Source organism: Pagrus major, chromosome 8 (genome assembly GCF_040436345.1).
Source record: "Pagrus major chromosome 8, Pma_NU_1.0".
NCBI classification, from domain to species: domain Eukaryota; kingdom Metazoa; phylum Chordata; class Actinopteri; order Spariformes; family Sparidae; genus Pagrus; species Pagrus major.
In genome coordinates this window covers 7,263,935-7,291,226 of record NC_133222.1, presented here as the reverse complement: position 1 = coordinate 7,291,226, position 27,292 = coordinate 7,263,935, and the positions used below count along the sequence as shown (strand labels likewise).

At 41.5% G+C, this 27,292-nt stretch overlaps 3 protein-coding genes across 4 annotated transcripts; 2 read left to right on the top strand and 1 right to left on the bottom strand.

Moving 5' to 3' along the window:
* The first annotated feature begins 276 nt into the window (after positions 1 to 276).
* On the top strand, positions 277 to 10,673 carry prr5a (proline rich 5a (renal)). 2 transcript variants are annotated; one of them, XM_073472842.1, is made up of 11 exons: positions 277 to 521; positions 3,286 to 3,428; positions 5,567 to 5,692; positions 5,769 to 5,849; positions 6,287 to 6,335; positions 6,455 to 6,512; positions 6,615 to 6,706; positions 6,809 to 6,949; positions 7,686 to 7,821; positions 7,921 to 8,193; positions 8,310 to 10,673. In XM_073472842.1, the coding sequence occupies exons 2-11, from the start codon at positions 3,286 to 3,288 to the stop codon at positions 8,591 to 8,593; spliced, it is 1,383 nt and encodes a 460-aa protein (XP_073328943.1). In that variant the 5' UTR covers positions 277 to 521; the 3' UTR covers positions 8,594 to 10,673. The 2 variants fall into 2 exon arrangements, with proteins under 2 accessions (XP_073328943.1, XP_073328942.1); XM_073472841.1 differs by lacking the exon at positions 277 to 521 and adding an exon at positions 1,476 to 1,558.
* A 495-nt stretch (positions 10,674 to 11,168) lies between these two features.
* tmem60 (transmembrane protein 60) lies at positions 11,169 to 14,091 on the top strand. Its single transcript, XM_073471717.1, has 2 exons — positions 11,169 to 11,334; positions 11,628 to 14,091. Exon 2 carries the CDS (start codon positions 11,674 to 11,676, stop codon positions 12,076 to 12,078), a length of 405 nt encoding a protein of 134 aa, XP_073327818.1. The 5' UTR covers positions 11,169 to 11,334; positions 11,628 to 11,673; the 3' UTR covers positions 12,079 to 14,091.
* Positions 13,912 to 25,507, bottom strand: LOC141000838 (lysine-specific demethylase RSBN1L-like). Its single transcript, XM_073471716.1, has 8 exons — positions 24,961 to 25,507; positions 24,568 to 24,693; positions 23,386 to 24,074; positions 18,920 to 19,057; positions 18,667 to 18,809; positions 18,337 to 18,504; positions 17,537 to 17,648; positions 13,912 to 16,369 (listed from the first exon to the last, which is right to left on the bottom strand). Exons 1-8 carry the CDS (start codon positions 25,448 to 25,450, stop codon positions 14,717 to 14,719), a joined length of 3,519 nt encoding a protein of 1,172 aa, XP_073327817.1. The 5' UTR covers positions 25,451 to 25,507; the 3' UTR covers positions 13,912 to 14,716.
* Between the last annotated feature and the right edge of the window lie 1,785 nt (positions 25,508 to 27,292).

Sequence of the window (27,292 nt, the reverse complement as noted above, 5' to 3'; positions counted from 1 at the left end):
AGTGAAACCCTAAAATCCCCCTGAGTGACTTATAATGAGTAATGTACATTACTGTTGTGTCTGTGCTTGTGTCTCTAACAGTGTGGCTGCTGTGTGAAAGTGAGACATCTCATGCTCTGGTGTTTTTCCTCTTTCATCCCAGCAGCAGTGCTTCCCCTCCTTTTTTTTTTTTTTTTGCATACAAGCTATAAACCACACCGCGCGTGCACGTGCCGCTCGCGCCCGCGCCCAGGTTCGCTTTGCATCTCGTCAAAACAAAGCGGGGGCGCGCCTGAGAGAGCGAGAGCGAGAGCGAGAGGCGCTGCATGCTTCATGAATGAGTCCCCCCCCCGCCTTCCACCGCACCGCAGGTCGGACCCCTTCATCCTGCCCCGCACCCTGATGCCCGTGTGGGTGCGCAGAGCGGCGGGGAGCAGTAGAGCAGCCGGCCGCTGACGAGCCCCGGACGGGTCGACACTTCCCTTTCCACCTCGGTACTACATGATCGTTTCATCCCAGCAGGAGCAACACGACAGGAGAAGGTACGGGGAGTACAGGCTCACGGTGGGCGGGCAGAGGCGCATGACACACGGCAACTTTGTGGCCATTATGATCCAGTTTGTATCCATAGGTGGACTTTATGATGCGCCTGGCGTGTAGCTCGTGGCACAGGCAGGCTGCGTACAGCTGTGGTGAGTCCATTCTCGCGTCCACACAGGTAGAAAAAAAAATAGAAAAACCTCCACGTACGCACGACTGGCTGTACATTCCTCCCTGTAGGATGGACTGTTGATTGCATGTCTGGCCGATTGATTTGCCTCTCTTGTGTCGAGTAAACATTAACAAAGGCAAGCAGGTCTGGGTGTGAGCAGGCCAGGGAAGCATAGGAGACTAATAGGAATTAAAAGTAGCATCGATCTGACTGTAGTCGCCCCTAAAAGACAAGGAGGAGGAGGAGGAGGAAGAGGAGGAGGAGGAGGGGTGAACAAAAGCAGAAATGCCCAGACTGGCGTGGCATGGCACGTCGGGTAGACAAAGTGCGCTCTGCCTGCGGCTCCTCTGGCTGAGATGTGATGATCCTCCCCAGGAAACTGCAGGCCGACCCCTGTCTGAAGACGCACCAGTCACCCATTTTATCACTCGCATGCAGGGTGGCAGTGAAGGGGGCTTGTGTTGTGTCTTTGTCTGAGGAGTGACAGCCCAGACTGTTGTTCCCCCCTCTGACCAGGGGATGGTGCTTCACTGTGTACAGTGTGTTTCTATGGGGAGACACCCAAATACACCATCATACTGTAATGTCACACTCACCCAGGAGAGAGAGGATCATCATCATGGCTCCCTCTTTACAGGAACTACTCACACACTCACACTGTACATGCTCACACATGCAGTTTCCCCTTTTTCTTCTGTGATGTAACGTGTGTGTAACCGTTGTAAGGTTGGGTCGTGTTGCAAAACAGTCAGTGTTGAAATAAGAGAAGGATTAAGGAAACAGAAAGCACACGGCTGACTTCACACTATCACTCCTTCAAGGAGGTCACAGATGTGTGGCTTGATTTCCTCCTGTAGCCCTGAGACTGTGAGTTTTGACTTTAATTCGTCTTGTCTGAATGTTTTTTAGTGTTTCGGTGTTTCTTCTTTTCATTCATTGTCTCAGAGTGAGTGGAGGATCACAAGGGCCTCAGACATTTTTCTCTGATGTCTCACACAGCTGCTTGATCCACTCGTGATCCCTCCTGTGTGCTTTATTTGCCTTTGATTAGGGCTGGGCGATGTGGCTTCAATAAATACAGTCCAACCAAGACTTGATAGGCCCTGTGCCAATACTTTTTTTTTAATGATCCCTATGACAAAGATATGTAATGGAGTCAAGATATTTCACAGGTTAACAGCAAACTTTAGGGGAACTAAAACAGTAAACATCACCGACGATCGTTATAATGATCTCATTCATCCTTTTCTCCATTATAATCTCAGACAATATGCCAATACCTCCATATATATATATCTATAATATCTGCCAGTTGATGTATCGGTGTATTTTTATCCTATATACACAAATATATCTCGATATTTTTAAATTTTCTGGAAAGCACGTCACAAATGCTCAATTCAACTGACACTAATTCATAATTTTTTTTAATGTTTTCTGGAGATCAAAGTCAGATTTTTAAACCCACTTTAATCAAGTAGTTTTCTCAAATTATATGCTTTATATTTTTAGATAAATACATAATACACACACTAACACAGAGTTTCTGATTACATGATACAATTATGAAGTGTAACATGTACCATAAGTGGTATAGACGAAATCAAATATCACAATATTTTTGAAATACCTCGGTATTGATATTGTGAAAATATTGCAGGGTGACCATTGGTACTTTCACAAAATATTAAAAAACATTATACATTATAATATTTTCATGCCATGGAGCAATATGCATGAATATTAGTTGAAAATGTTCAGAAATGATCGACAGAATGTAAATAAAGAGCAGTTTTGACATTTTGATGTGTATGTATTGTGTTGTAGAGAGATCTAATGAAAGCAGCATGCTAACGAGCTAGCCTCGGCTCGCCCTGGTCAAAAGCTTCTGCGCTAGCGATGTAAACACTGACGTTCCCCTGGTCCCTGAGCTCCCCGTCTGAACCGCTAGCTAACTGAGCTAACCAGCTCAGGGCGGCTACAGTTAGCGGTTACATTGGCGATATGCTGCTCCCTAATTGCTTTGATATTATTTTTTTCCCACAACTGAATAATCGAGCTGTTCTCAGAGGAAAATAAGGTCCCTGAACACTGTTTGAAGCTACAAAAAGGTGGCAGGGTCCACCACATATAAACAAAGTAAAACAGCATGAAATTGTGTTGTCCTTTAAGGTCAGTTTGTTTATTCAGTTTATTCAGTCATGAAAACAAAGAGAGTTTGTTTATTTAGTTTATTTAGGCATAAATAAAAACCGGTCAATGAAGATCTTTCTCTTCTGATTAAAATTTCTTCCCCAAAACTACATAGTGCTCCTTTAACACAATGAGCTTTTTGATAAATAAACATCAGTAATGTGGATATAATGATTGAATCGGGCAAAGGCAAATATTATAACAAGTCAAACAGTCTTAACTACATAAATTTATTGTTATGCAGCTTTTAAAAGCAGGAAAACACAATATGACTATATCCAAAAACTAAAATCATATATTTCTTATATTACAATAACAAAATAACATCTGTATATTGCCCGGCACTCCCTTCAGTCAAACCTTAACCACCACTCCTCCATCATCTCCCCTCTCATGTTCAGATGCTTGATGGACTCCGGCGGAGGCATGGCTCCCGGCCCTCCTCCCGGACCACCTCCCGACCCCTGTCACTCAACTTCAGCACCTTCTCCGCCCCTCCCCCGAGCCCAGACTTGGACAGCAGCAGCGAGCATCCAATCAGAAGGTGAGGCTCAGCTCCTGGGATTAACATTTCACAGCATACAGCATCCTGGAAAGTACATGAAATATTAATTAGCATTCATAAAAATCCCTCCATCTCTCCCTCCAGAGGATTGGCTGAGTTGAGGTAAACACATGTGTATCTAATGATAATAATCTGCTGGTGGGGTGCTCGGTTGACTCCTTATGTGTGTACATCTCAGTTTGTACACTTGTTTTCTGTCTGTGTGTGCGTGGGTGTGGAGGGGGGTCTGGTGTTTACCGCCGTGCTGTCAGCAGAGAGTTTGTGGACTGCGTGGGCTCATCATTTCTGATTCTTCAAAATAAAATAATTCTTATTCTTCTCATTTTAATCAGGATATTTTCTTTTTTTTTATGAACGCAAATGTGAATTTAAAATTGCGATGGTCCTTAAAAAAATCAAATCCCTAGGATTTAAAAGAATCATGTCTCAGGGGTGTATATATATATACTACATATATATAATATATATATATATATATATATATATATATATATATAAATACTAGAAATAGAGGGAAACGGTTAGCCTGGCTGTCCAAATGTAACAAAATCTTTCCTTCTAGCACTTTCATAACTCACTAATTTACATTTATTAGTTATATCTAGTTTCTTTCTATCCATGCAAAGTGTAAAAGAAACATGTTCAGGTTAGGGTCGTCTAACCTTTTCCAAAGAGAGTAAATAAGAGGATTTCCCCAAATGTCACACAGTTCCTTTTAATAAACCCTGAACAATTTGTTATGCTTTATTTTAATATTTTCAAAAAGGAAAATTAATTGAAATTAGTTTCAAATTTTTATTTTTTTATTCTAATGGCGAACGAAATTTGTCCATAAAGATGCACAAGTCATCCAGAACATTTCCATTTGTTGTTTTGGTGCAGTCATAAAAACATGTCGTCCTGGGTTTGAATATAAATTCATTGTGAAAATTATAGTTTGAATGAATAGTTAAGCTGATATACAATATGTTAGACATGGCAGAGAAAGATTCTAGATCCAACCAGAACAAAAAAAGGACGAGACCTTTGTTATATATTTTGTTGAGTTGTGTACTTAGATTATCCTACATGTTTCCAACAATGTTCAAACCCAGAGAAACCCTAATTTTCAACATAATGATGCATTTCATTTGGTCGCTAAAACTCCTGGGAACATGACTAAGCGTTACGTGAACAAATCTTTAAAACATGACCTTGTCCATTAACATTCCTACCTGAGTCATGTAGACAGACTTTCATCAGCAATGAGAGTTATTTCACAATAAAGACAGCAACTCCCATGATCCCAGGCTACTTCCTTGTGCCATCAAACTACATCTTTTGTCATAATCATATTTTTTTACTGAGGGACCCCTAGTGGCAGAAGTAACATACTGTGTCTTAAAGGAGACATAATAGAGGAAATAGAGAGGAAACAGGATTTTTAAACGCTCAGGTCCTGTATCCGTCAGACTCTTGTCTCACACATTGCAGTGCGTTCTACTTTTTGTTTTCCTGCACCGGCTGTCCTGAAACATCGTCATGCAGGAAAACCTTCTTTATTGTCTCACATTGTGTCACTGCTTCCTATCCCACGTTGTTGTTGTCAATAAGCAGGGACGACTTCCTCCTCCTCCGCCTCCTCGCCGTACAGTGACAAGCACAACGCCGCTTCAGTCTGCTTGCCCTGCAGTTCCTCTGGCATCTGTGCTCTGCATAAATATTTGTTTGCATCAATGGTTGTATTGTGCTGGAAGAGAGGCAGCGCGGGGAGGAAGAGTATGCCCCCATCAGTGCATGTGCTATTGTTTTCTCCTCATCTGAGACCTGGAGCAGTGCGGTGTCCCACCTCTCGGGCTCGGCTCCACCCATCCTGCTCTTAGCGTGCTGCCCCGCTCTCACCACGCATCACTCTGTCCTACTTCTCTCCTCCTCTGTCACCGGCCTCTCTTTGTATTGTCACTGTATTCTTCCCTACTCTATCTCTCTCAGACTCACGCTGCTTATGTTCCCCTTCTCGCCTCCAGCTATCTGCTCGTGTTTCTCCTGTGTTTCCTCTGCATGTCAGCTCATAGCCTGACCCTCTTTCCTCTCCCGTCCACTACTTAGTGCATACTCTGTTTCTCTTCCCTCATGAGGACTCTGCACCGGCTGAAGTTGATGAGCTCCCCCAGCCTCAGCGAGCTGGGGAAGAGCGAGAAAGGTTCACCAGAGGACAGAGGGGAGAAGCAGAAGAGGGCAGGGGCCAACGCCACCTGGAACAGGTACAGCGCATACAATCGATAATGGGTTAAAATGCACTTTGAACAATAATGTAGAGCAGTTTATGTTCTCCTACAGCATCCACAACGCTGTCATAGCAGTCTTCCAGAAGAAAGGTTTGGCCGATAACGAACTCTACGTCCTCAATGAAGGCGTCCGGTAAGAAACAGCTGCACTCACTCACACATCATAGAAAAACACCCTTATGTTAGCCTGCGGTGCTATAATTAGTATGATTACTGTCTGTACTATGTTTGCCGAATGAACGTTTTGCTGTCAATGAGTTTGTTTGTGTTCATACTGCGCTGTACGTTGGCCTGGGGAGTCATGTGGTCGTGCCAGATACCTCATTATCTTTCTAAACCAGACCCATCACTTCTATCACATCAGCCTCCATTACAGCCCAGTAAACATGTTTCCATGTTTGCACACATTTCTTCAGCAACACAGGAAACTCTCGATTATAATGCAGGAAAACAGAGAGCCTGGTGGATTTTTATTTTACATCCTTTTGGTTCTGTTTCATGTTATTGTCTGAAATGAAAAAGTAGTTAATAATGGCTGGATACTGTCTGTGTTTATGATTATTTCCTCAGGCATCTTTTGAAGACTGAGCTGGGGTCCTTCTTCACAGAATATCTTCAGGTAATAGACGTCATTCATATACATGAAAGCCACTAATGTATGAGACGTATTCATATATTCTGCAAGTCTTTTTACAGTAGTTGATGTCTGTATTTAATGTCTTTCACTGTTTTTCACAGAACCAGCTGCTAACAAAAGGCATGGTCATCCTTCGAGACAAAATAAGGTTCTATGAAGGTGAGACTGATTGGATAGATGCTCTGGATATATTTTGCGGTGGTCTGTGTCAGTGAATTAAGCTGTACTCACCTGTATTTGTTGACTGTGTGATGGCTGCAGGTCAGAAGTTACTCGACTCTCTAGCAGAGACCTGGGACTTCTTCTTCTGCGATGTTCTGTCGATGCTGCAGGCCATCTTCCACCCGGTTCAGGTACGCAACCATCTCAAGAGTCAGCTGGCTTTCGTCTGTGCTTTTCTAACATTTACTGGATGATGGTCGTTGTTGCTCAGCCCTGCTGTTTTCTGCGTGCAGGGTAAGGAGCCTTCTGTCCGACAGCTAGCTCTGCTTCACTTCAGGAACACCATAGTCCTGAGCGTCAAGTTAGAGGACGCCCTGTCTCGACCTCGTGCCCGTGTGCCCCCCTCCGTCACACAGATGCTGCTTATTCTACAGGTAGGCCTGCAGGCACAGAGACTGACTGTGTTATAATGACAGAGCTTCTGGGTCTGAAAAGTGTGTTAAAATTATATTCCTTCTGTTCCTGACGAGGCAAAATTTCAGTAATCATGATTTTGAGCTCTGCACAGAAGGGAACGCCATCACAAATGATAATTACCTGCAGTTTTTTTTTTTTTAGTCCACCTCTGGTCTTGTATCTAGACATGAATATAAACATGAGACTAAGAGGTATAAAAACATTTGAAAAAGTAGCAAGAAAAAAAAATTCTTGATTTGTTGTAAATCAAAGTGCATAATTAAATGAATTAAATAAAACCTGTCTGTAGGAACTTTTACAAACGAGGTTAAATTGTGATTGAATCAAGTGAATTTCATTTCATTATCAGCTGATCTTGTGGGTTTTCATATTAATATGTAGTCAAGTCATCACAGATGTCTTATACACAAGTTCCTGATTGTGTGTCTGATTCTGAGACCACAGTGATCATTTATTATTGTTTATTTTTATTCCTAATATTGTGTAATGGCACTGCAATGCTTAGTGTCTATTCTGAGGACAGAGGACTGCACCAGATTCTCACGTTTGAGAAACTGCAAGAAGAAAACATCGATACTTTTAGAGATGACATCTTATATGACAGAATTGTCGTTTAATATTTTCTCACGCTTTAGTTCAGACCAACAGAAACAATCTACTGGAGCCTTATATTAACATTTTTTCTGTGTTTAGGGGGTTCACGAGTCGCGTGGCGTGAACGAGGACTACCTGAAGCTGGAGTCTCTGGTTCAGAAGGTGGTCTTGCCCTACCTGGGCACCCACGGGCTTTGCTCTGGAGATGGTGCTGAGGACCAATGCTGTGTTCTGGGTGAGACAGCGTGGGCGTAAATCTAAAAGAATAGTAATAACATCATGTGTCTGATGAGGAACCTAAATGAATCAACACCTTTTTCCTCTTGTCCTTCAGAGAAATGTTTGTCGTGGCCCAAGTCTGCGGATCAACTGTCTAAAAACCCTGTAGTACGATCGAAAAGCTACAATATCCCTCTCCTGCTGACCCCGGTGGCTGAGTATGACCCAGATGCCAGCTCTGTTGGCAGTGGAGGAATTCGGCGCCACTCGGCCTGTGAGATTATATCATGCCTGGAGGAACAAGGACTGGCCTACGCGGACTTGGCCTCAGGACCTGAGTTGTCTGGCCCCTCCTCCAACAGGCTGTGTGTGGGCTCTCAGTTTAACGGTATGACACAGATTAAGATGTCTCATGAAGAAACAAAAATTCATGATGTAATAATCCATAATAATCCATAATAATCCATAATAATCCATAATAATCCTGTGCTCTGTCACTCACAGGTATTGTACAAGCAGGGGCCAGCTCCATGGTCTTGCCTCTTTCAACTCCCTCCATCCTTCGTTCCTCAGGTGCTCTCCACGGCACTGAGGCCACCACAACAATGACTGATCTCAGTAAAGGTGCATCCTCCACGCCTCCCAGCGAATCATCCAGCCCTGAAACCATAATTGGACAAGTGCTAGAGTCTGCAGACTCGGACTCAGATGGGATATTTATTGATTTCCCACCTCACTCCTCAGAGGCGATGGGGTACGGTCGCGATAGCAGGCAGAGCACTGTGTAGTTGTGGTTGCCTTTAGGAACGCAGCGCCCCCGCTCCCCCCTCAACGTGTACGGTAATAATCTGTGAGGAAGCTTAAAAATTTCATTGAATGGGTACTATCTTATTTCTAACTGTAATACGATGAGTTTCCATGACAGATGCTTTTCACTGGTGAGTGACAACCTCGCAGCTTTATCCAACAAAATACAAAGCAAATCCCAGAGGGACTGTTATTAACAGGCTCACGTGTTTAACCAGGTTTTTAACTTTAAGACACTGTATTTGGGATTTTATCCAAGTCAGATAATGTCCCTAAGGCAAAGGTCTGGTGATATTCTGTACTTTTTATTGACAACAAATACCATGAAAACCAGAGACCAAAATCAGCAACGAATTCATCCTACTGACAAGCAATGTTATAAAAAGTACCCAAAAGTCTTTAACGTAAAAATATCGTGTTAAAATATAACTTTGGCAAAAATAAAAGTTACCCATATAAATAGTACTTGAGTAAAAGTATCTGATATTAAATATACCAAAGTCTCAAAAGTACAAGTAAATTGTATTCATTGGATCGACCGATTATCGGATCCAATAATCAGCATTTCTCTGATAATCAGAATCTTTTTTTTACCTGATTACCCATAAAGTAACTAATTTATTTTCACTCAATTCATTCATTTAAAAATGCACCACTTTGGCTCTGATGCAGCATGCAATCTGCAAAGTAACTAGTACCTAACGTTATCATATAAATGTAGTGGGTTGTTTTTATATATTTATTTATTCATTTTTAAACATACACAACGTTGGCTTTACTTTTCCTAAAGACTGTTAGACACAGAAAACTGAAATGTATATAGATTAGCTCAAATATATACCAAATTAAATGATGAGTATAATAATAATGTGGCATTAAAGAAATTTTGTTTGTTTACCAAATATCAAAATGTGCATAAAGGGGGGCCTGAAAAAATACAGTCTGCTGAGAGTAATCTGTCTGTTTAATCTGGCCCTGAGTGAAAGTACAGGGAAGTCTGTGCCAAAGACCTCGTTTTTTGTCCAAAAACAACTATTGCCACACGTTTCTTGGTTTGGATGAACATGTGCACTCTAGTTTTTACACCATCCTGCTGCCTTAAATACTCATTAGAGCGACACGTGTATTAATCCGCAGCAAAAAATAGTCCCCAACATTAACACTGTTTACTTCTGTTTAAGTAACTCGTGCTCAGCGCTCAGCTCTTTATAGGAATCATTCTGTTTTTGTTTTTAATTGAGAGGTGGACGAACACATTGTTGGTTTTGGTCTTTTCATGAGATTTGTTGACAGTATCACAAATATACAATATCGTCAATATATTCCTTTAACCCATAGAGGAGAATGTAACCCTGCAATTTACAGAAATGACCAAATTGGAGTTGGCGTTCACACAGCGGAGATGGATTTAAAACCATCACATGGAAAAATGACAGAAACTTTACATATTTATCATGGATTTGTTTTGTATATGTGTACTTTGATCTCACAACAGGTTTATATTTTCTGTTTACGTTTTTTTGTCTCCCTCTTGGCAGTAACACAGTAATGAGGTCTTCTGCTCTCACTTTTGTACGACATCTTATGAAAATGTGGATTGTTGATTTGTTTTTATTGCCGCCGGCGATCATAGACGTCTAATGCAAAATTATCTTCTTGGGGAAAACATCGGTGTGACAGCATTTGCTTTTCTGTTTTAGCTCTGTAAAGCAGGAGTTTGAGGAATATGACGATGTTTATTGTTTACATTTGACAAAGACATGAACATTTTGGCTGAATGTCGTCCCACACACTGTATTTTGCACCACCACTACCTTGTAAATAAAAAGTGCATTGTTGGTTTTTAGGACAGCTAGATAGTGTAAAGTGAGCTTTTACCTTTAAATGAATTGAGATTTTAATAAGGGCTTTTTAACTGAATCTTTTTCAAATGATGTTTTACCTCAAGCGTTTTGTACTTTACTTTTTTTGACAATCTATGATGTCTACGGAGTTGTACTTTGTATTAATTTGTTATACTAGCCCAGTAAAAATTAAATAAATTTGAATAGTATTAAAAAACATGGGGTATCTTCCTTTGTGTTAAACACTTGATATATATTATATTATAAATAGAATAATTAAGGACTATTAATTTGGTTGGTTGTAAAGAAAGAGGGAGGATCTACAGCTGCAGGTGGATTTACTTTTACCATTTAATTAAGCTCCATTAAGGCACCTTTAATCAGGATTTAAGAAGTACAGAGGTCATATATCATATCCCCCACCTCACCTGAGGACCTTTTGACTGGACACCATAGAGAAGTTTTCATATTTTAGATGAAGATTCATTCTTGACTTGGCTGCAGATGGAGTTTGCTCAGTTGTCAGGGAGAACCAAAGCATTGGGATCAGGCCTCAGTGTCCTCAACAGTCGCTACAGCCCTGCAGTTATCCATCAAAATAAAATACACCAGATGATAAACTCGTGCTTTTGTTTCGAAAGGGGGAAGCGGAAACGTGCTTTTGTTTTGTAAAGACCGACCGGAAGCTGTGCAGTTACTGCTGGCAACTGCTGCGGAACTCCAGGCTGAACTAGCTAAGAAGCTAACTGTGACCGTACTCCTCGCTTTGATCGAGCGGCTCTGCTGTCAAAACTACGTCGTTTGTTTAAAAGTGTCGACATTTGTCCTGTCGGCGAAGAGTCGGTCTTTCCGAGAGGTTAATTATATCGGACAATTTGGTAAGACGTCTTTCTTTGAGCAATGTTTTTGTTTGGGTCTCACAAGTTAGCAACAGCTAGCCAACGACGTGCAGTAGCGTCTTCAGGTCTGTACTGAAGTGGAAGTGACAGCAAAATTATTTCACACGTTTGTAAAAGCCTGAGAGTAAGTGGAGTGAGTTTTGATGTATGACCAGAGTTATTATCATTCATTACGTCCATCTGAAAATGAGGCTGCTGTGTTGTGTGTCGGTTTATCTTCAGATCACAGTGTGTGTGTGTTTGTGTGTCACCTTGGCTGTGCTCCTCTTCAGTCTCTCTCGCTGTGGGTGAAACTGGCTCGGAGCCAGTCCTCCGTAGATGAAGATGTCCCTGGCCCAGCGAGTGCTCCTCTCCTGGATCTTCGCCCTGATGTTCCTCATCATGCTGGTCCTCAAGCTGGACTCCAAGATCCACTGGAACTGGTTTCTCATCTTCCTCCCTGTCTGGACCTTTGACACCATCCTCATCCTCATGCTGATAGTGAAGATGGCAGGGCGCTGCAAGCCAGACTTTGACCCCAGGGATGGAGAGCAGAGCTTGAAGAGGAGGCTGTGGTACCTGACGGCTCTGCTGCTGAAGCTGGCCTTCTGTCTGACACTGTGCTCCCGGCTGGAGAAGCTGGTCGACATGTGGGTCAGTGTGGTGTGTGTCCCCCTGTGGGTGCTGCTGGGTGGGGCGCTGGTGGAGCTGGGACACAGTGTTTTCCACTACAGGAGGGAGTGACTGCGAGGACTCTTGGTTTTTGAAATGTAAAATAGGGGACACAACGCATTTCACGCTTGAGATGCACCAATCTGATCCACTGGATTGGTATCAGGGCTGATGCTGACTTGAATAAGAGGATCGGGTATCGGTCAGACACGTCCACCCCACTTAAGTTTTCTTGTGAGTGTTATTATAAAATTCACTGTTTATGCTGTAAGTTACATTTAAGTCACAGCAGGTTGCAGACTGGGTTTTACACAGTGTGGTTTACAGGTTTAAAACAGGAAAGAGAGCACTAGTATCGGATCAGGAATCGGGTCAGTGTCGGGAAAGTAAAGTCAGGTCAGTGCATCCTTTTCTTGTGCCACATTAAGACCTAATTGTGATTCAAAAGGAAAACTTAAAGTACATGAATCCATACAATAAGGCATTTTAAGAATAAATTCAGTCGTCATAGTTTTGGCATTCACATCACTGCCTTTTGGCTTATCTTAATGCTGCAGGAATTGATGAATTTGTTAATGGGTGTCGAGGGAAATCAGATTTTTATTTTACATATAAGCTAGAATTATACTACTAGGTGAGACTTTATGAAATGGAGCACACAAATGTCCATGCAAACACAATAATATACTGATGTGGCACTGACACTAGCCGTGTATCGCCAGTATGGAATAATCCAGCATGCACTGTGTGCCACTGAGCCATATTATAACTGTCTGTAAAATCACTGTTGAAACATATATATCACCATTCAAGCATTTCTGCTAAGCAGTTAGAAAGCTCACAGCTTCCATATGGGATGGTACACACAAGATGTTTGTCAGCAGTACCCATCCCAGGATGTCCTTCTGCCACTGACACAATCTGAATGTAAATCCTGAACTTCCTCTAACTGTATGGATTTGAGACGTGTGCAAAGATGTGTTTTTTTTTCTGGAGAATTTACAAATGTTACATACTCTAAGTGAACAGCGTTTATGCCGGTTCACTTTCAACTTTCATCAGTCGAAGCTGTATCACCCCGATTCCAAAAACATTTTGGACGTTTAAACGATAAATAAATAAAGGATGTGATCATATTAGTATCCTTTTCGACATGTACTCACTTACTCTGAATTGAGTCATTTACAACTTTGTTAAACACAGAAATACATCTGAATAAGGATTTTACTACACGGCCTCTGGAACACTTTGTACATCGTTTGCAAATTATTTCATGTTTTTATTTACATTTTGCACGGCGGCCCAACTTTTTTGGAATCAGGGTTGTACTTAGTCTTAAATATTGATCAGCTTCAACTGCTTGTCAGCCTTTGTCTTTGCATCAAGATGGCAGACTTTTGTCCACATTAACGTTCAATGTGTATTCGACTTCAGTTGAAGCTGCACTGTTTAACTGTACTTCAAGTGTTATATAGGCCCTTTTCACTGAAGACGTTTTGAAGGACAAGCACAGGTAGAAACAATATTTAATATGGCTGAATTCCATTTAGATTGCTTCTGTTTCAGGGTCTTGGTGTAGTGCTTGCTAGGTCACTTGAATAGAGCAGAGCCATCATTAATGTTATGTGCTTTTACAACTATGAGAAGTCAGAATGTCCGCTGTGAAACAGTCCAGCATGTGACCATGAACATTTAAGATGCTTGCAGTTAGTTTGATGTGAATATACAATGCTAACAGTACAGCTGGAGAGGGGGACATTTTGAACTAATTTCATAGCAATCAGGCGCACAGAATTCAGTGTTGGACCATCTTTATCCAAGACCCAAGCCGCTTAAGTAGCTAAAAAGACAAATACTGAAACCTTAATAACATGAAATGCAGGAGAGACATTAACAGTTAGTCAATATTTTTGAACCATTTATTGAGAGGTTCTGATCAGAGTATAAATCACACTACCAAGTCTTATCTTAGGAAATAAAATGTATTTACAACAAAATTTTCACATACATTGGTTTCAAATAAAAACAGACAGTAAATGATATAAATAAGTTCTATGGAAAATAAAACTTGTCTTACAAAAAATATATGCAATTTCTGTATACATTTTCTCACATTGGTGCTAATAACATCTATACTGTACAGTTTTGGTACATACAGTATCATTTACAGCCCTGTGTGAGTCAAACAAACGTCCAGTCTGAAAACAACTACTTGCTCCGATTTTGGAGTGTCAGAAACAACAAACCCCATCGACTAAAGCAACATGGCGAAGAGGATTTTCAGCGGGAGCTCAGTGACTGGCTGAAACCTCCCAAACAGTGATCGTAGGTAATTCCTATAGCAGGGAGTAAGGATGGTTGTTTTCAGATTGGCTAGTCCAGTACCTAAAATAGGTGCTTTAAGAGCGAAGCTAAGTAGTGCACAGGCACTGACACATGGGTCACATAACATTTTATATAGAGCCTACATACATTCGCTAACAAACGTGAAGTGAGCTACTTAGCTTACATTCTTGGGCACTGATAAAATACTTGGAGAGTGCATCCTCTTCTCACAACGTCACTGGGGAAATGTGGCCAACGCTCCCGCTCATCTATTACAAATTAAAAATACCAGCTGATGTCTGAAGGAAGGATGCATTTTCAAATACTTTAACAAAGCCTCGGCGTAAGTTGTACAGTAAAAAAAGAAGACTAGACATCTAGACATTCATATTAAGAAGTCTTTCTGTGTTTGGGGTGTGTGTGTTTTCAGGGGCTGTTTTAACGAGTGCTGCTGCGGCCGAGTGTCCTGTAGGGGTGTGGCAGGCTTTCCCTGCACTGTGTCTTTTACTTTTGGTCCTTTAGAGGGCACAACTGTCCGACTGTCAGATGCAGGCTTTGAGGAAGAGCCTCGAGAGTCACTGTGATGGTGGGTCTTAGGCCTACTGTCCGTGAAAGAAAGAGCCAGAGTTTGGTGAGCCTCCATCGGCTTAAAGAGGTCAAAGGTGATGAGCGTCCGTGGTTGTTTGTGTTCTGGTGGCGCAGACTTCTTCCTCTCCTCTTTACTGTTGACGTCTTTATCCTTCTTTCCTTCTTTCTTTACCTGAATGTTTGCAGGTTTGGGAGTGCACGTCTTCCCGTCGTCTCTCCCCGACTTTGACGGTGTACTCGCCTCCTTGCCCTCCCTGTGCCCGCTTTTCTCCTTCTTCCCGTGTGAAGACTTGTGTTTATGCTCCTCTCTGTCTGGCCGTAAGTGAGACGCTCCCTGTGGGCCTCCCCTGTCTTTATCGTGCTCCTTCTCTCTCTTGCCGTGGGGTTGAGTCTTTGAGTCCCACTTCTCGTCTCTCTGTGCAGGCAGGGGTGTTTGAGAGGCTTTAGTGCCCTCTCTCGTCCGCTCCTCGTCCTCTTTTTTCCTCATCTGTTGCAACGGTTGCGTCGATGTACTCCCCTCTCTTCCTCCCTCGGCCTTAACTTTCTCCTGTTCTCTCACCCTGTCCTTCTCTCTGTCCCTGTCTTTCCCCCTGTCCTTTTTCTCCCTTTCCTTCTCTTTACTCCTATCCTTGTCCTTTTTCTCTTTAACTCTCTCCTTCTCATCTTTCTCTCTTTTACCTTTATCTTTGTCCTTTTTGATCTGTGGTGTGTTGTAAGTGCTCGTTATGCTATCTTTAGTTTTGTCTTTCAGACCTTGACCCGGTACCGTCGTCTTTTGCTGCCTCTCCTCCTCCACATCATTCTCCTTCCTAATCTGCTGTAGTGACTTTAAGGATGTACTGTCCACTGCACCCTCCTCGTGTTCCTTCTGCAGTGTCCGGCCTGCGTCTGCATCTTCGTCTCCCCCTCCCTTACCCTCCTCTCTCTCATCTTCCTCAGTTTTAGGCTCCATTAGTGTGTGAGTGAGTACACCTTCATCTCTCTCCTTCTTGACAAAAGACAGAGACTGTGTCGTTGACAACTCCTTCATCTCAGCTCTGTTCTCTTGCTCTTCCTCCTTGAAAATCCGTGTCGGAGTTTGTGAGGGCGGCCCCTCGTTTCCCTCGTCCTCCTCATCCTCCAGCTTCATCGCCATCTGTACAGCAGGATCACACACCTTGCCCCCAACCTCCTCGTCGTCGTCCTCCTCCTCTTCTTTGAAATGAAGTGATACATCTCTAGATGCACACTTCTCCTCTTCCTTCACCTCCTCCTCCTTCTCTTCGTGTTGGTGATACTGTCTGAGTCGGATATGCCAAGCCAGGCTGCAGACAGCAGACACGGTTTTGAACTGGTGGACAACTCCTCTGGGGATGAAGTAGATGTCATCGTGGTAGAGTTGGATACGGGCGTATCGGATCCCCTCCCTCCTCAGCTGGTTCAGCTTAGCATCATCGATCCATTGTACACACTGTGGAGGCAGTGAGAGGTACATGTAAGATTCAGTGGTCCCTCAGTGAAATAAACAAATATTTTTATTCTTGCCAAGAATAGATTATAATCATGTATTGCACATATTAAAAGTATTATAAGTGTCTTATACTGATAAATGATTACGATCTGACAATGTGGCATATTAGAAGTCACACAAAAGGGTTAGGTATAGGGTTTAGATTTTTTGCACTTAAAGCTGGATTACTTGACTTTTTTGGACACTTGGGGATAATGCAACAAAATGTAAACACAACTTTCAAATATCACTTCATAAAGTTTTTAAGGTGAAATGTTAGCATCCTATTTAAACATTAAGCATGAAGAAAAATGGAGCAACATTCATTTGGAGGAAAATATTCACTCTCATTTTGTGCGTTTTGGCCTTTTGTACACATGTAAACAGCATTTTAGGTCACTGAAAACTCAATTTTTGGAAATGGGTGTCACACAGACGGCCACGTTTGCTTCCTATTCAAGTGTCAACAGTACATGTAGCATCAATGGCAAACATATAATATTGTGCATTGACAGAATGGATGCTATATTGTCAATAGACACAAACAGACATTGAAAATATTAAAACATTTTACTATAGTCAAATGAACTATAGGTAAAATTAAGTAAAAGTTGTTTAAAATATTCTCTCTAACCAAGCAACCAACCACAGAGTATACAATCTGCTTCCTGTTTACACCTGCACACGAATGGCCCTGTGTACGTGAACGGTCCATGCGTCTTCAGGTGCGTTAGTATGGACAGAGATTATTTTCTGAAAAAGTGCTAAAACACTGGTCTGGACGGACATTGTCTGTGTACGTGTGGACTAACCCACAGATCTATTTTTTTCTTCTTCACCAATTCCTGAGAAAAATATCTTAAGCAGCTTACTGCTACACCATGTTCACTGGCTAGTCAGTTTGGTGCTGGGTAGGTAGTTTACAGTTTTATCGCTCTCATGAGACTCATCATTACAATAATAGCAAAGTTCATAGGTGAGTAATGACCGTAAGTTTGATAGCTATAGATATAAAATGTTAGTGCAGCTTCAGGGGATGTTTTTTTAATAAGTTTCATCTCACAAGCACAAAAACAAACTATTTATTCCCCTGTATCCTACCAGGCACAATTAATACATCTGACCCACCTGAGACAGCGGAGGTTCATGGAGGTCCAGCTGCAACCTCATGACCACATCTGGGAAATCTCCAGCGTGGAAACACACGACATCTTTGGTGATCCGGGCAGGAGCGTAACTGCTGTAAAGCAATAGACAAAGTCCTGTTTACTGATCCGAGTTAGAATCCGAAAACAAAAAAAACAACAACTTACAGGTAGCCATCTGGTGGTGATTTGAGATTTGATATTTGAGGTGTGTGAAATACAGTTGAGCGGATCGATACGGAAATATCTATACATCTGATCTCAACTGTCTCTGTTCTTAGGATCTATTTCATATTAAAATATCGATATCTAAACTCAGCGATTTGGGGTGAATGTGTATTTTATCATCAACAGGGACACACTGGAAACAAGCTACACTATCACCAGGACCTAGTTTAATTATTACCCGGTTGACAGGAACTACTCCTCCTGCCTTCTATAGTCATATGCAAACTACAGCTCTATAAATGCGCAAGGTGACACTGACAGAGAGTGGACATTGATAGTGGCTGACCACAGAGCTGTCACATGTGGCGCTTTCTCAGTACAGCAAAGAACTGTCGTTTGATCTTTCTGATGTTTCTACTGTACTTTTATGTAATTTGTTGCTTTGTGAGCATTTTTTGATAAATCAAATTTACGGGTCAGTGATTTCTCAGATTAACCCAGGCCCAACAGGGTAATTAGGTAGGCAGGTGTTTTTCACCTGGAAGTTATTGTAAACAAATGTGTGTATTTGTGTACTGTATGTGATAAGGTGAACACATGTCACTGTATACTCACTCCTCTCCGCAGCGTACGGCCTTCAGCACACCTACAGCAGCAGTAGTTTGTCTCTCAAACCCCTGACCGATGTGGTCAGCATGGGCTCTCGTCCGGTCCTCGAACAGCATCTCCCTGGGCTCACTGGCTCTGGGTAGATACTGCAGGTTCTTTATCTCATTGGTGGACCTGAAACGCATTTATTCACAACGTTAAGCATAAGTTCAAGACAAGCAGTGTTGAACTATAAGCTGATAGTAATTTACTGGTTTTGCTACAACAGCTTTATTTTTTCTTTGAAATAAGGATGCTGGTGAGACGGCAATTTACAGACTCAATATGTCAACTCACCTTTTCCTTTTGAAGGGTGATTTTGGCATGTCTGCCATGGGGATCATCTGTTCTCCAGGTCTGACCCACATGATGGGGCCGTCGTCGCTCTCAGTGGGGCTCTGCAGCCGCAGACTGGAGAACGTTCCCCAGGGCAGAGTCCGCTACATAAACAGAGTGAGAAAATTCAGTTACATAATGACTCATGACAGACGTTCACACATCCGCTGGCTGTAGGGGTGTTTACATTCGCGGATGTAATAAATACACTAACCTCCAGAAAGGGAGATTCCTCTAACATGCTGATGAACTCGGGGAAGTAGTCTCCAACCTCCTCGTCAACGGCCCCGACCAGACTGACCTGCCGCATGGCCCCGGCACGGTAAGTTCCCTGGGAATATGTCCGCTTCACCTGCAGGAGGGAAACACGGAGAAAACAGATCAGACCCTCACCAGAGAAGCATCAAAACATCCTAAACCCGACAAGTGATTTACTGCCAGTTTTAAAACATCATATGCACCTTTAATAAAAAAACGTGTTTGCCTTGAAATTGAGGCGAGAACTGTTGTTGTGTATTTAACACAAACGGTGTGACCTTTCAAGTGCACCTGCCTTTAATAAAGCACTCATTTAAGGAACATCAGCATCTGCTTGGTCGTTAACAGCATCTTAAATACAAAGATTTAGGTCTTTGGACAAGCTCCAAAACACCATACTCATCAAGAGAGGCAAATGTCAACACAGGACAAATTAAAGGCAAGGCTATTGTTAGTCAAAGGAAATGAAGACGGTGTTGCAAAGACATTACTGGAAAACCATCTGAGACTTTCAGGCACTGTGGATTATCAAATCTAGAAATAGGAAGACAACAAATCATACTTCAGCTTCACACGGGCCCCTCGTCAGACATTAAGACTCAACCGAGTGAACTTCAACATTAAAGTGTCCACTTCAGCAATGTGAATGGGATTTAATGAAGCAATAATGATGCCTCAGAACAACTCGTAAACCTTTATTATGTGTCAGTTTGGTGATTCAACTCTAATGATATTGAAGTTCTAGTTTGTGGGGCTTTCTTACTGCACTGCAATATACTGTAAGATGTAACAAATGGATGATGTCATATTTCATTGCTCTAGTAAGATCTGTTGTGTTAAAAGACTTTTTCCCTCCTCTCTGAACTTTTGAGGAACTTGTATTGCAAATTACAATCGTGTTGTCTTCCTGTGAAACTGTAAAAATCGTCCACACCTGGCGACAACAGATTTGGCTCTCTAGTCCACTGGTTCTCAAGTGGTGTGCCATGAGGCAAGTCCATACATTATTATCAGGCCCCGACTGACAGCCAGTGTGAAGGAGGATAACAAGGGAACAAATGTAGCAGCTTACCTAATTTTTAATTTTGTGATTTGTCTGATTTAAATGCGCGTATAGCCGTTTCAAGGGAATTCTTTCATGTTTTTGTTTGATAGAGTATTGTACAGAGTGATTAGATAACACTTGTTGCCCTAGTCTACACTGCACGGCTTTGCTCAGGTGCAGCAGTTGACGTCATGGGCACAACAGGCTGCACTTCCTGACGTAGTTCTTGTTTGTTTTTTCCCTGTTTATTGTGGTGGAGAGCAAACCACCAACTGTACCAGAGTTTGTAAATGCTGGCTACATATTTATTTATTGGCTAGAGTTTCAAAGATACCCATTAATAGCTGTTAATATAAATTTCACAATATCTAGCTGATAATTGTTCAGTCCTACAAACCGGTATATTGTGCATCCCTAATATACACAGAAAGCAGGGATCATCTTATTGGACTCCCAGGACGTTTCATACACTGATTTCAATTACCCTCCGCCAGGATGGAGGTCTTACCTCCCTAGAGGTGGCGCAATGGGGTGTATGAGGTCTTTCCCATTATTTGTCTTTTTAAACAACATGTAATTTGGCCTGTTACAAACTGCCGGTGCAACAGGGTCCGTCACTTCTTGTTCTCACTGCTTTCACTAGACTTCTGTTCTATACTTGCACTTACTTTTATTCTTATTCAATGCTCTGCTTTTCTGTATTTAATATTAATGACTGCTGTTTATGAGCCAAATTGCACAGCAGGGACATTAAAGCTTTCCCCTGAACACTGCCAAAACAGTAAAATATTTTACATGTAGAGTAAAGCAAGGTGCAAAATACAAATGACGGTACAACCCACGGATGCAAATGCATGTAGCGGTTACTATTTTATGTTACTATGAACAATAATGTACAGCCATTGTGCGGCAAGTTTTACTGTGTTACAAGTGTTATGAATTACAGGTTAGGAAATATAGAGTTTCATCAGAAAACAACATAGGAGCCATTTTAAGGGTTGCATCACACTGTAAGAAGGATATGTGATGACAACACTGAGAATAGGAGAATAGGTTGGCCTTGTTTCGACAATAGATACTGGCACCAGATGTTGACTGAATTGATATGGCCCTGTAAGTGTTTATTTAACTACTGCCAACGTGTTAAAATAAAAAAAAGTTGTTCATTAAAAATGTCCAAAGAGCCTTCTACTTTTTATGAGGTTTTTTTTTAGAGTAATTGTTGCTATATCCTCTCTCAAAGCGTACTTGGCTTTGTTTACCACTTTAACACAAATTGTTTGATACAGAAAACAAAAAAAGTCAGAACATGCTGCAGCATCACAAGACGCCGGGCAGCTCTGGTTGGAAATAGTGATTGTCAAAGTGAGACCTAAAGCCCCCCGGGGTCAGTGACACACACAGCACACAGGAACAAAACACTGTGAGATTCAGTGTTAAAACTGTAGTAAAACTGTAGTATATCAGTGAAAAGTGAATATTTCAGGCTACTGAGCAAAGCTTACCAATAAAATGCATGTTATATCTGTTACATGTAATATCTATAGAAACTCTGTCATCTAAACACTGCTGCTTCACCACCTCAACACAGTTTGCTGGCATGGAAAACACGATCCACACCGTCAAGCTGAGTTAAGCCCAAACTGGCTAAATTAAAAAAATATGCTGACAGTTGCGTTGAGTTTGGTTTCATTGAGAATAGCAACAGGATGAAATGCACCATCTGCCCTATGTTGGTAGCAGAGGAAGTCATGATGCCAGACGATCTGAAGCAATATCTGATTACAAAGCACTCGGAGTATCAGTACTATCAACAGAGAGTGAGAGAGAGACCCCATGGAAACATTTTCTTCCCAGCGAGGGGTCCCTGGGCTTGAATAATTTTTGGTTTTCCTGACCTAAATCGAGTCTCTCAGTTTCTAAAACGATGTTAGAAAATTCAGAAATATCATGTAACTTACTGCTCTCTCAGGTGGATAAGATTTCTTAATCACGTCTTAGTCTATGGAAGATATAAACAAATTAATAAATAAATATTTAATAAATAAATATAAATAAATTGTGCCTCATTATAATGATGTGATGATAATTGATGTTAATGTATTTCTGGAGGGAAACACTTTAAGTCGGACAGAGAAAAAAACTGAAAAACAAAAGCATAAAACTGGATCTTCTGATCACTAATCTTGTGCTTTTTCATGAAAAATTCTCTTACAAACGATCAAAGACAAAAGATTTAGAAAATAATTTATCTCAGACTGAGCAGTCTGCACTGGTGGTGTTCATAATTCATTTTCTGATCCATGTTCACAATCCTATCTTTATCCTGTCAAACTATCACACTCTGAAGAAGAAGTCAAAGAATTATTTTATACTTATTCAGAATGACGGATCATGATCAGAAACTAAAGTTAACACCCTTAAGTTTATCACTCATGTCGTTAGAGAGTAACAACAACAATGAATCATTCACGAATGAAGAGAAGTGGACTTCATTTAATAAATTTACCACCCGTGGAGCTGATTTTACTCTCCAGCTAAATAAAATTATCAAATCATTTTGCAATTATTTTGACGGATATTACGACTGCGGCATGCTGCATGATTAGTAAGAACAATCAATTTTGCACCACGACTTTCATTTTCACTGGAAAAAAAACAAACTACTGACATCCTGATGATGTGACGTTTGTTGGAATCTGTACCAAGCAAAACATGTTTTCTGACATTTGGAGAACAAGATCTGTAGGTAAGGGAATCTCTGCAGCACTACAGGACTTCCTTATGATGCGGTTTTGTCACATATTTTACCGTTGTCAAGACTGCAGCTTCTGGCTACACCTGCCCACATTGCAATCTCAATAATATGTTCGTCAACTGTGCAGCCTTAATGCAGACTTTGGTGCTGTCACCAGCATACGACAACTTTTTTGAACACATAGACAATTAAACTTTCTTTGGATGCTGACATCAAAGCACAATTTAAACCGAAGGTGTCGTTGTTGTCATCAAGCGCACGAACAGACAGGCTTTTCAAGAAACTATTATGTGAAGTGACAAACAACACGACACACACTCCGAGGCCTTTCTGCTCCACAAGACAACCCGGACACTAAAACAGTGAACACAGGAGTAAAGATGGCTCGAGGTTGCGTGAAGAGCTCAGCCCGTCAACAATTTGGACAAAGACTGATGCAAAGAAATGGTTGATGTGTTGTTTCGGCTTTTGGCAGCTGCGTCTGTGCTGCTCACACCTCCAGAATACGAACTGGCACTTCACAGTATCCAAGTGGACAGTTCAGCATCCTCTTACACTCAGAGCCTTTTTACTGTTTGGCACAAAAGAGAAGGAAGATAATACAAATTACACATCTTACCTGAGAGTGGAAGTTGACCATGGTTGTCGTCTCTATGTCCTTCTTCCCGAGCACCTCCATCTTCACTGGCGCATTGGGAAACTTGTAGGAGAAGTAGTCCAGGAAGTCTGGGAGGTAGGATGCCGCTCCATGGATGATTCCCATCACAAAACACGCAGCCTGGGCCTCATCCTCGCTGAACGACAGGGTCACAAACTCCTGGGCGAAACGCTGCATCTCAGCCGGGGAAAGACAGGAGAGCTGCTCACTGTAAGCGTGCGCCACAGACGCTCCTCCATTGGCCTGCTGTTCGATGTGGATCAGGTGCCCAAACTCCAGGCCGGGCAGTCCCGGCGCTGGGGTGCAGTGGAGCGGGGAGCTGTAGCCGAGCCTGTCCCTGACCATGGAGGAGATGGAGGCAGAGGTAGCGGATGCTGGATCCTGGTGGTGTTGTTGTGGTGGTGCTGCGTTGGAGTGCAGTAGATTGCTGTTGTTGATGCTGTTGTTGTTCCCGTTAATTCGACTGAGGAACTCTGGCAGAGCCAGGGACACTCCTGAGCACACCGTCTGGCATGAGCGATGGTACATTTTGGGTCGGCTGTGCCTCTCCTTCACCCGCTCGCCATCTTTGTGCTTCTTTTTCTTCTTCTTCTTGAGTTTCTTGAGCAGGAGGTCTTCCTCTGAACCAGCTTTGGGCTTCTCCGAAGACTCTGCGATGGAGGGAAAGACATTTTTAGAGTGAGTACAATGTTCTGCATCATTTGAGGCCTGTAATATATACGTGAGATAGGGACGGAGTATATAACAAATGTATATACTCTGAATTTTGACAACGTCAGCGCGAAAGTATTGGCGTTATTTATTCAACTAGGTCATGTTAATAGTACATTATGTACAGTATATTAATGTACAGTTAGTGTTTTGCATTAAGATTACATGTATGACATTTTCCCTCTTAAAATAGTTAATTCAAATTTGAGACAAATTGTTATGAATTAAAATATTTAATGATATTGAACTCATCTACTCTGCTTTAACTTGATTTCTAATAAAGCATAAGTGACTTAGGCAAAGTTGTCTGAGTAAAGAAATTAATCCCGAAAAAAACATATTTAAGACAAAGTTCTCCCCAAAAAATAATAATTAACAAAAACAAAACAACACTTTTCATCCCACTCGATCCACGTTACATTTCATCCCTACCTTTCTGTGGTGAGATCACCTCCCCGTTTTCTCTCGCAATGTCATGCACAGGTGGCAATTTGTGATTTCTCCACTCTTTATTCTTCTCCTTTTTCTTCTCCCTGTCCTTCTCCTTCACACGGTGGTCTGAGGGGAGCAGGAGAGGAGACACACAGTGAGGTGAAAACGCCACTTACATCCACGCTGAGCAACATTTACTGACGAACAAACATTTCCACGTGTATATATCACCATCTGGGCCTAATAAATACTGGGGCCTGTGGCAGTGAAAATTATGTAATAATCCAATAAATCATTTTATCACAGTGTTGCTTCAGCTACAGTGTTTAATTCGCCCGTGAAGTGTTTAAACGGAGTGCAGCAGCAGCGAGCAGGCTGCCCGTGTTGTCCTACCTCTCTGTAGCATTTTCATGTCGCCGTTCTCGGTCTTTGTATGGCAGCTAGCTGGGCTCACACTCTCCACACCAGCGGCGGAGCTCCGCTGCGCCTCGCCGCTCTTCTCCTTCTCCTTGTGTCGCTTCTCTTTAGCCTTTTTCACTTTGGGCGGCGAGGCGAGGAAGTTGCTGATTTTGAAGATTTTCCGAGCGGGAGTCGCGGGCACCGCGGCGGCGGTGGAGTGGCTCGCCTTGGCCGGGCCGAAACTCCATTTCGCTGGGCTCCCACAACTCTGCTTCCCGTTGTGTTTTTCCCCTGCGCACGCCTCTCCGTTCAGTTTCCTGTGCTTCAGGCCCTTCTCCTCCACCCGGACCTTCTTGGGGGGCGGTGGGTAAATGTCGCTGGAAGACTGCGGTCGGCTCTCCGGCGGCCGTTTAGCTATCAGGGGTTTGGGGGAATTTGTTTTGCTGTTTGCTGCGAAATGCATGGAGTCCACGGCCTCGGCCATCTTGGAAGTTTCTATTTTTTACGGTCGGACGTAACTGGTGCGTGAGAGCCAGGCAGGGGGCGGGGCTTCGAGGGTTACGTAAGACGCACGTAGGAGGGAGAGCAGCAGACAGGATTGTTTACAGCTCGACAGGACGAGGAGCAGCACCGTGCAGCTCTGCTCACCGTGCAGGTGCACCGGCTGCAACAGCACCAGGAGCACTAGACATGCTGACAGGAGGAGCAGCTAACACCTCGGTGCATTATCAGTGTTTCTCGATCAGTTCATCAAACTATATTGATCACAGAGATTGAGTTTGTCACAGTGAAGCTGTGGAGGCCCATTTCTGCCAGCTAAAGAAAAAAATATGAGAACTTGGCCTTGATCAAAACAAATAAACAAAAATATTTCTATAGTAAATAATAATTATGAGTGGAAAAAGTCAAAATTATTAATTATTAAGGGAGAATTATGAGATTTTTTTTAATCTCATAATATGACTTTTATAATTTCAAAATGTTTTCTAATAATTATGATTTTTATATTATAACTGACTTTTTGTCTCATAATTTCATCTTCCTTTCCCATATTGATGACTTTTTATCTAATAATTTAGACATTTTTACTAATAATTTTAACTTAATAGCTCATCATTTTGACCTTTTATTTCATAATTTGACTTTGTATCTCACAATTATGACTTTTGATCTATAATTTCATCTTCCTTTCCCATATTGATGTCTCATTTAATAATTATGACTTTTTATCTAATAATTCCTACTTTTTGTCTCATAATTGACTTTTAATCTCATAAGTAAGACGTTTTGACTCATAATTTTGACTCAATAGCTCATCATTTTGACTTTTTATTTCATAATTTTGACTTTTGGTCTCATAATTTCTATGTTTTGTCTCATAATTGACTTTTAATCTCATAAATGTGACTTTTTATTTCATAATTACTTCATTTTTTTCTTTCAATGGTGGAAATGGGCCTCTGTATAAACCTCCAGTTTCATTTTTAAAAAGTTTTCCAACTGTAGCAAAGCACTTAAATATATTCATATTAATTCACATTATATTCAAGTTTTAATTTATGATTAGTCCTCAGTCTTTTTGTTAAATAAGTAACTATTTTTTGTTTATTTTTATTTTTTCTGGCTATTTATTTTCACATTGATCTCAAGTCAAGTCCATTTTATCTACATATTAGAAAATCACAAATATAAATAAATATAGAATAAAATAAACATTTGGATCCGAGAAGAAGAAGAAACCTCCAGGTGTTCTAAGTTTTGTGACAATGGTGTGATGGTTACGCTGTTACACAAAATAAATGTTGTGTACTGCCATAAACAATGAAGAGAGTTCTCAATTTTCTTTCAATACTATGTGTTACACAAAACATAAAAATGCATAATTTTGTGATAGGCTTTTTTTTTATGTCTGGAAAGTCCTCATGCATATAGTAGTGTTCAGTTTTTAAACAATTTTAAACTACTATGCACAGTGTTTATCAGGAAATATTGCCCAGTTTCTAAATGTGACAACACATTACATATAGCATATAACATGAAAGTCTGAATAGACTTTAATTCCAAGTGTTCAGAATGATCCTGTATTCAGAGATATTTCTTAAACATACCACTAGGTGGCAGTATAGGGATGGAAATACATCAAGTTGCCTTTTTGTCCGTGGAAATGATCACGTCCACTGATCCTCACAGATGTTGGGAGGTGTCAATTGAAAATGTGCTCATCTCTGTTGCACAACAACATTTTGTTAGTCACTACTTTTCTTGCTTCCAGGATCTCAGTACTATTATTCATTTATTGTCAACGTTAAGTGATTAAAATTTCAAA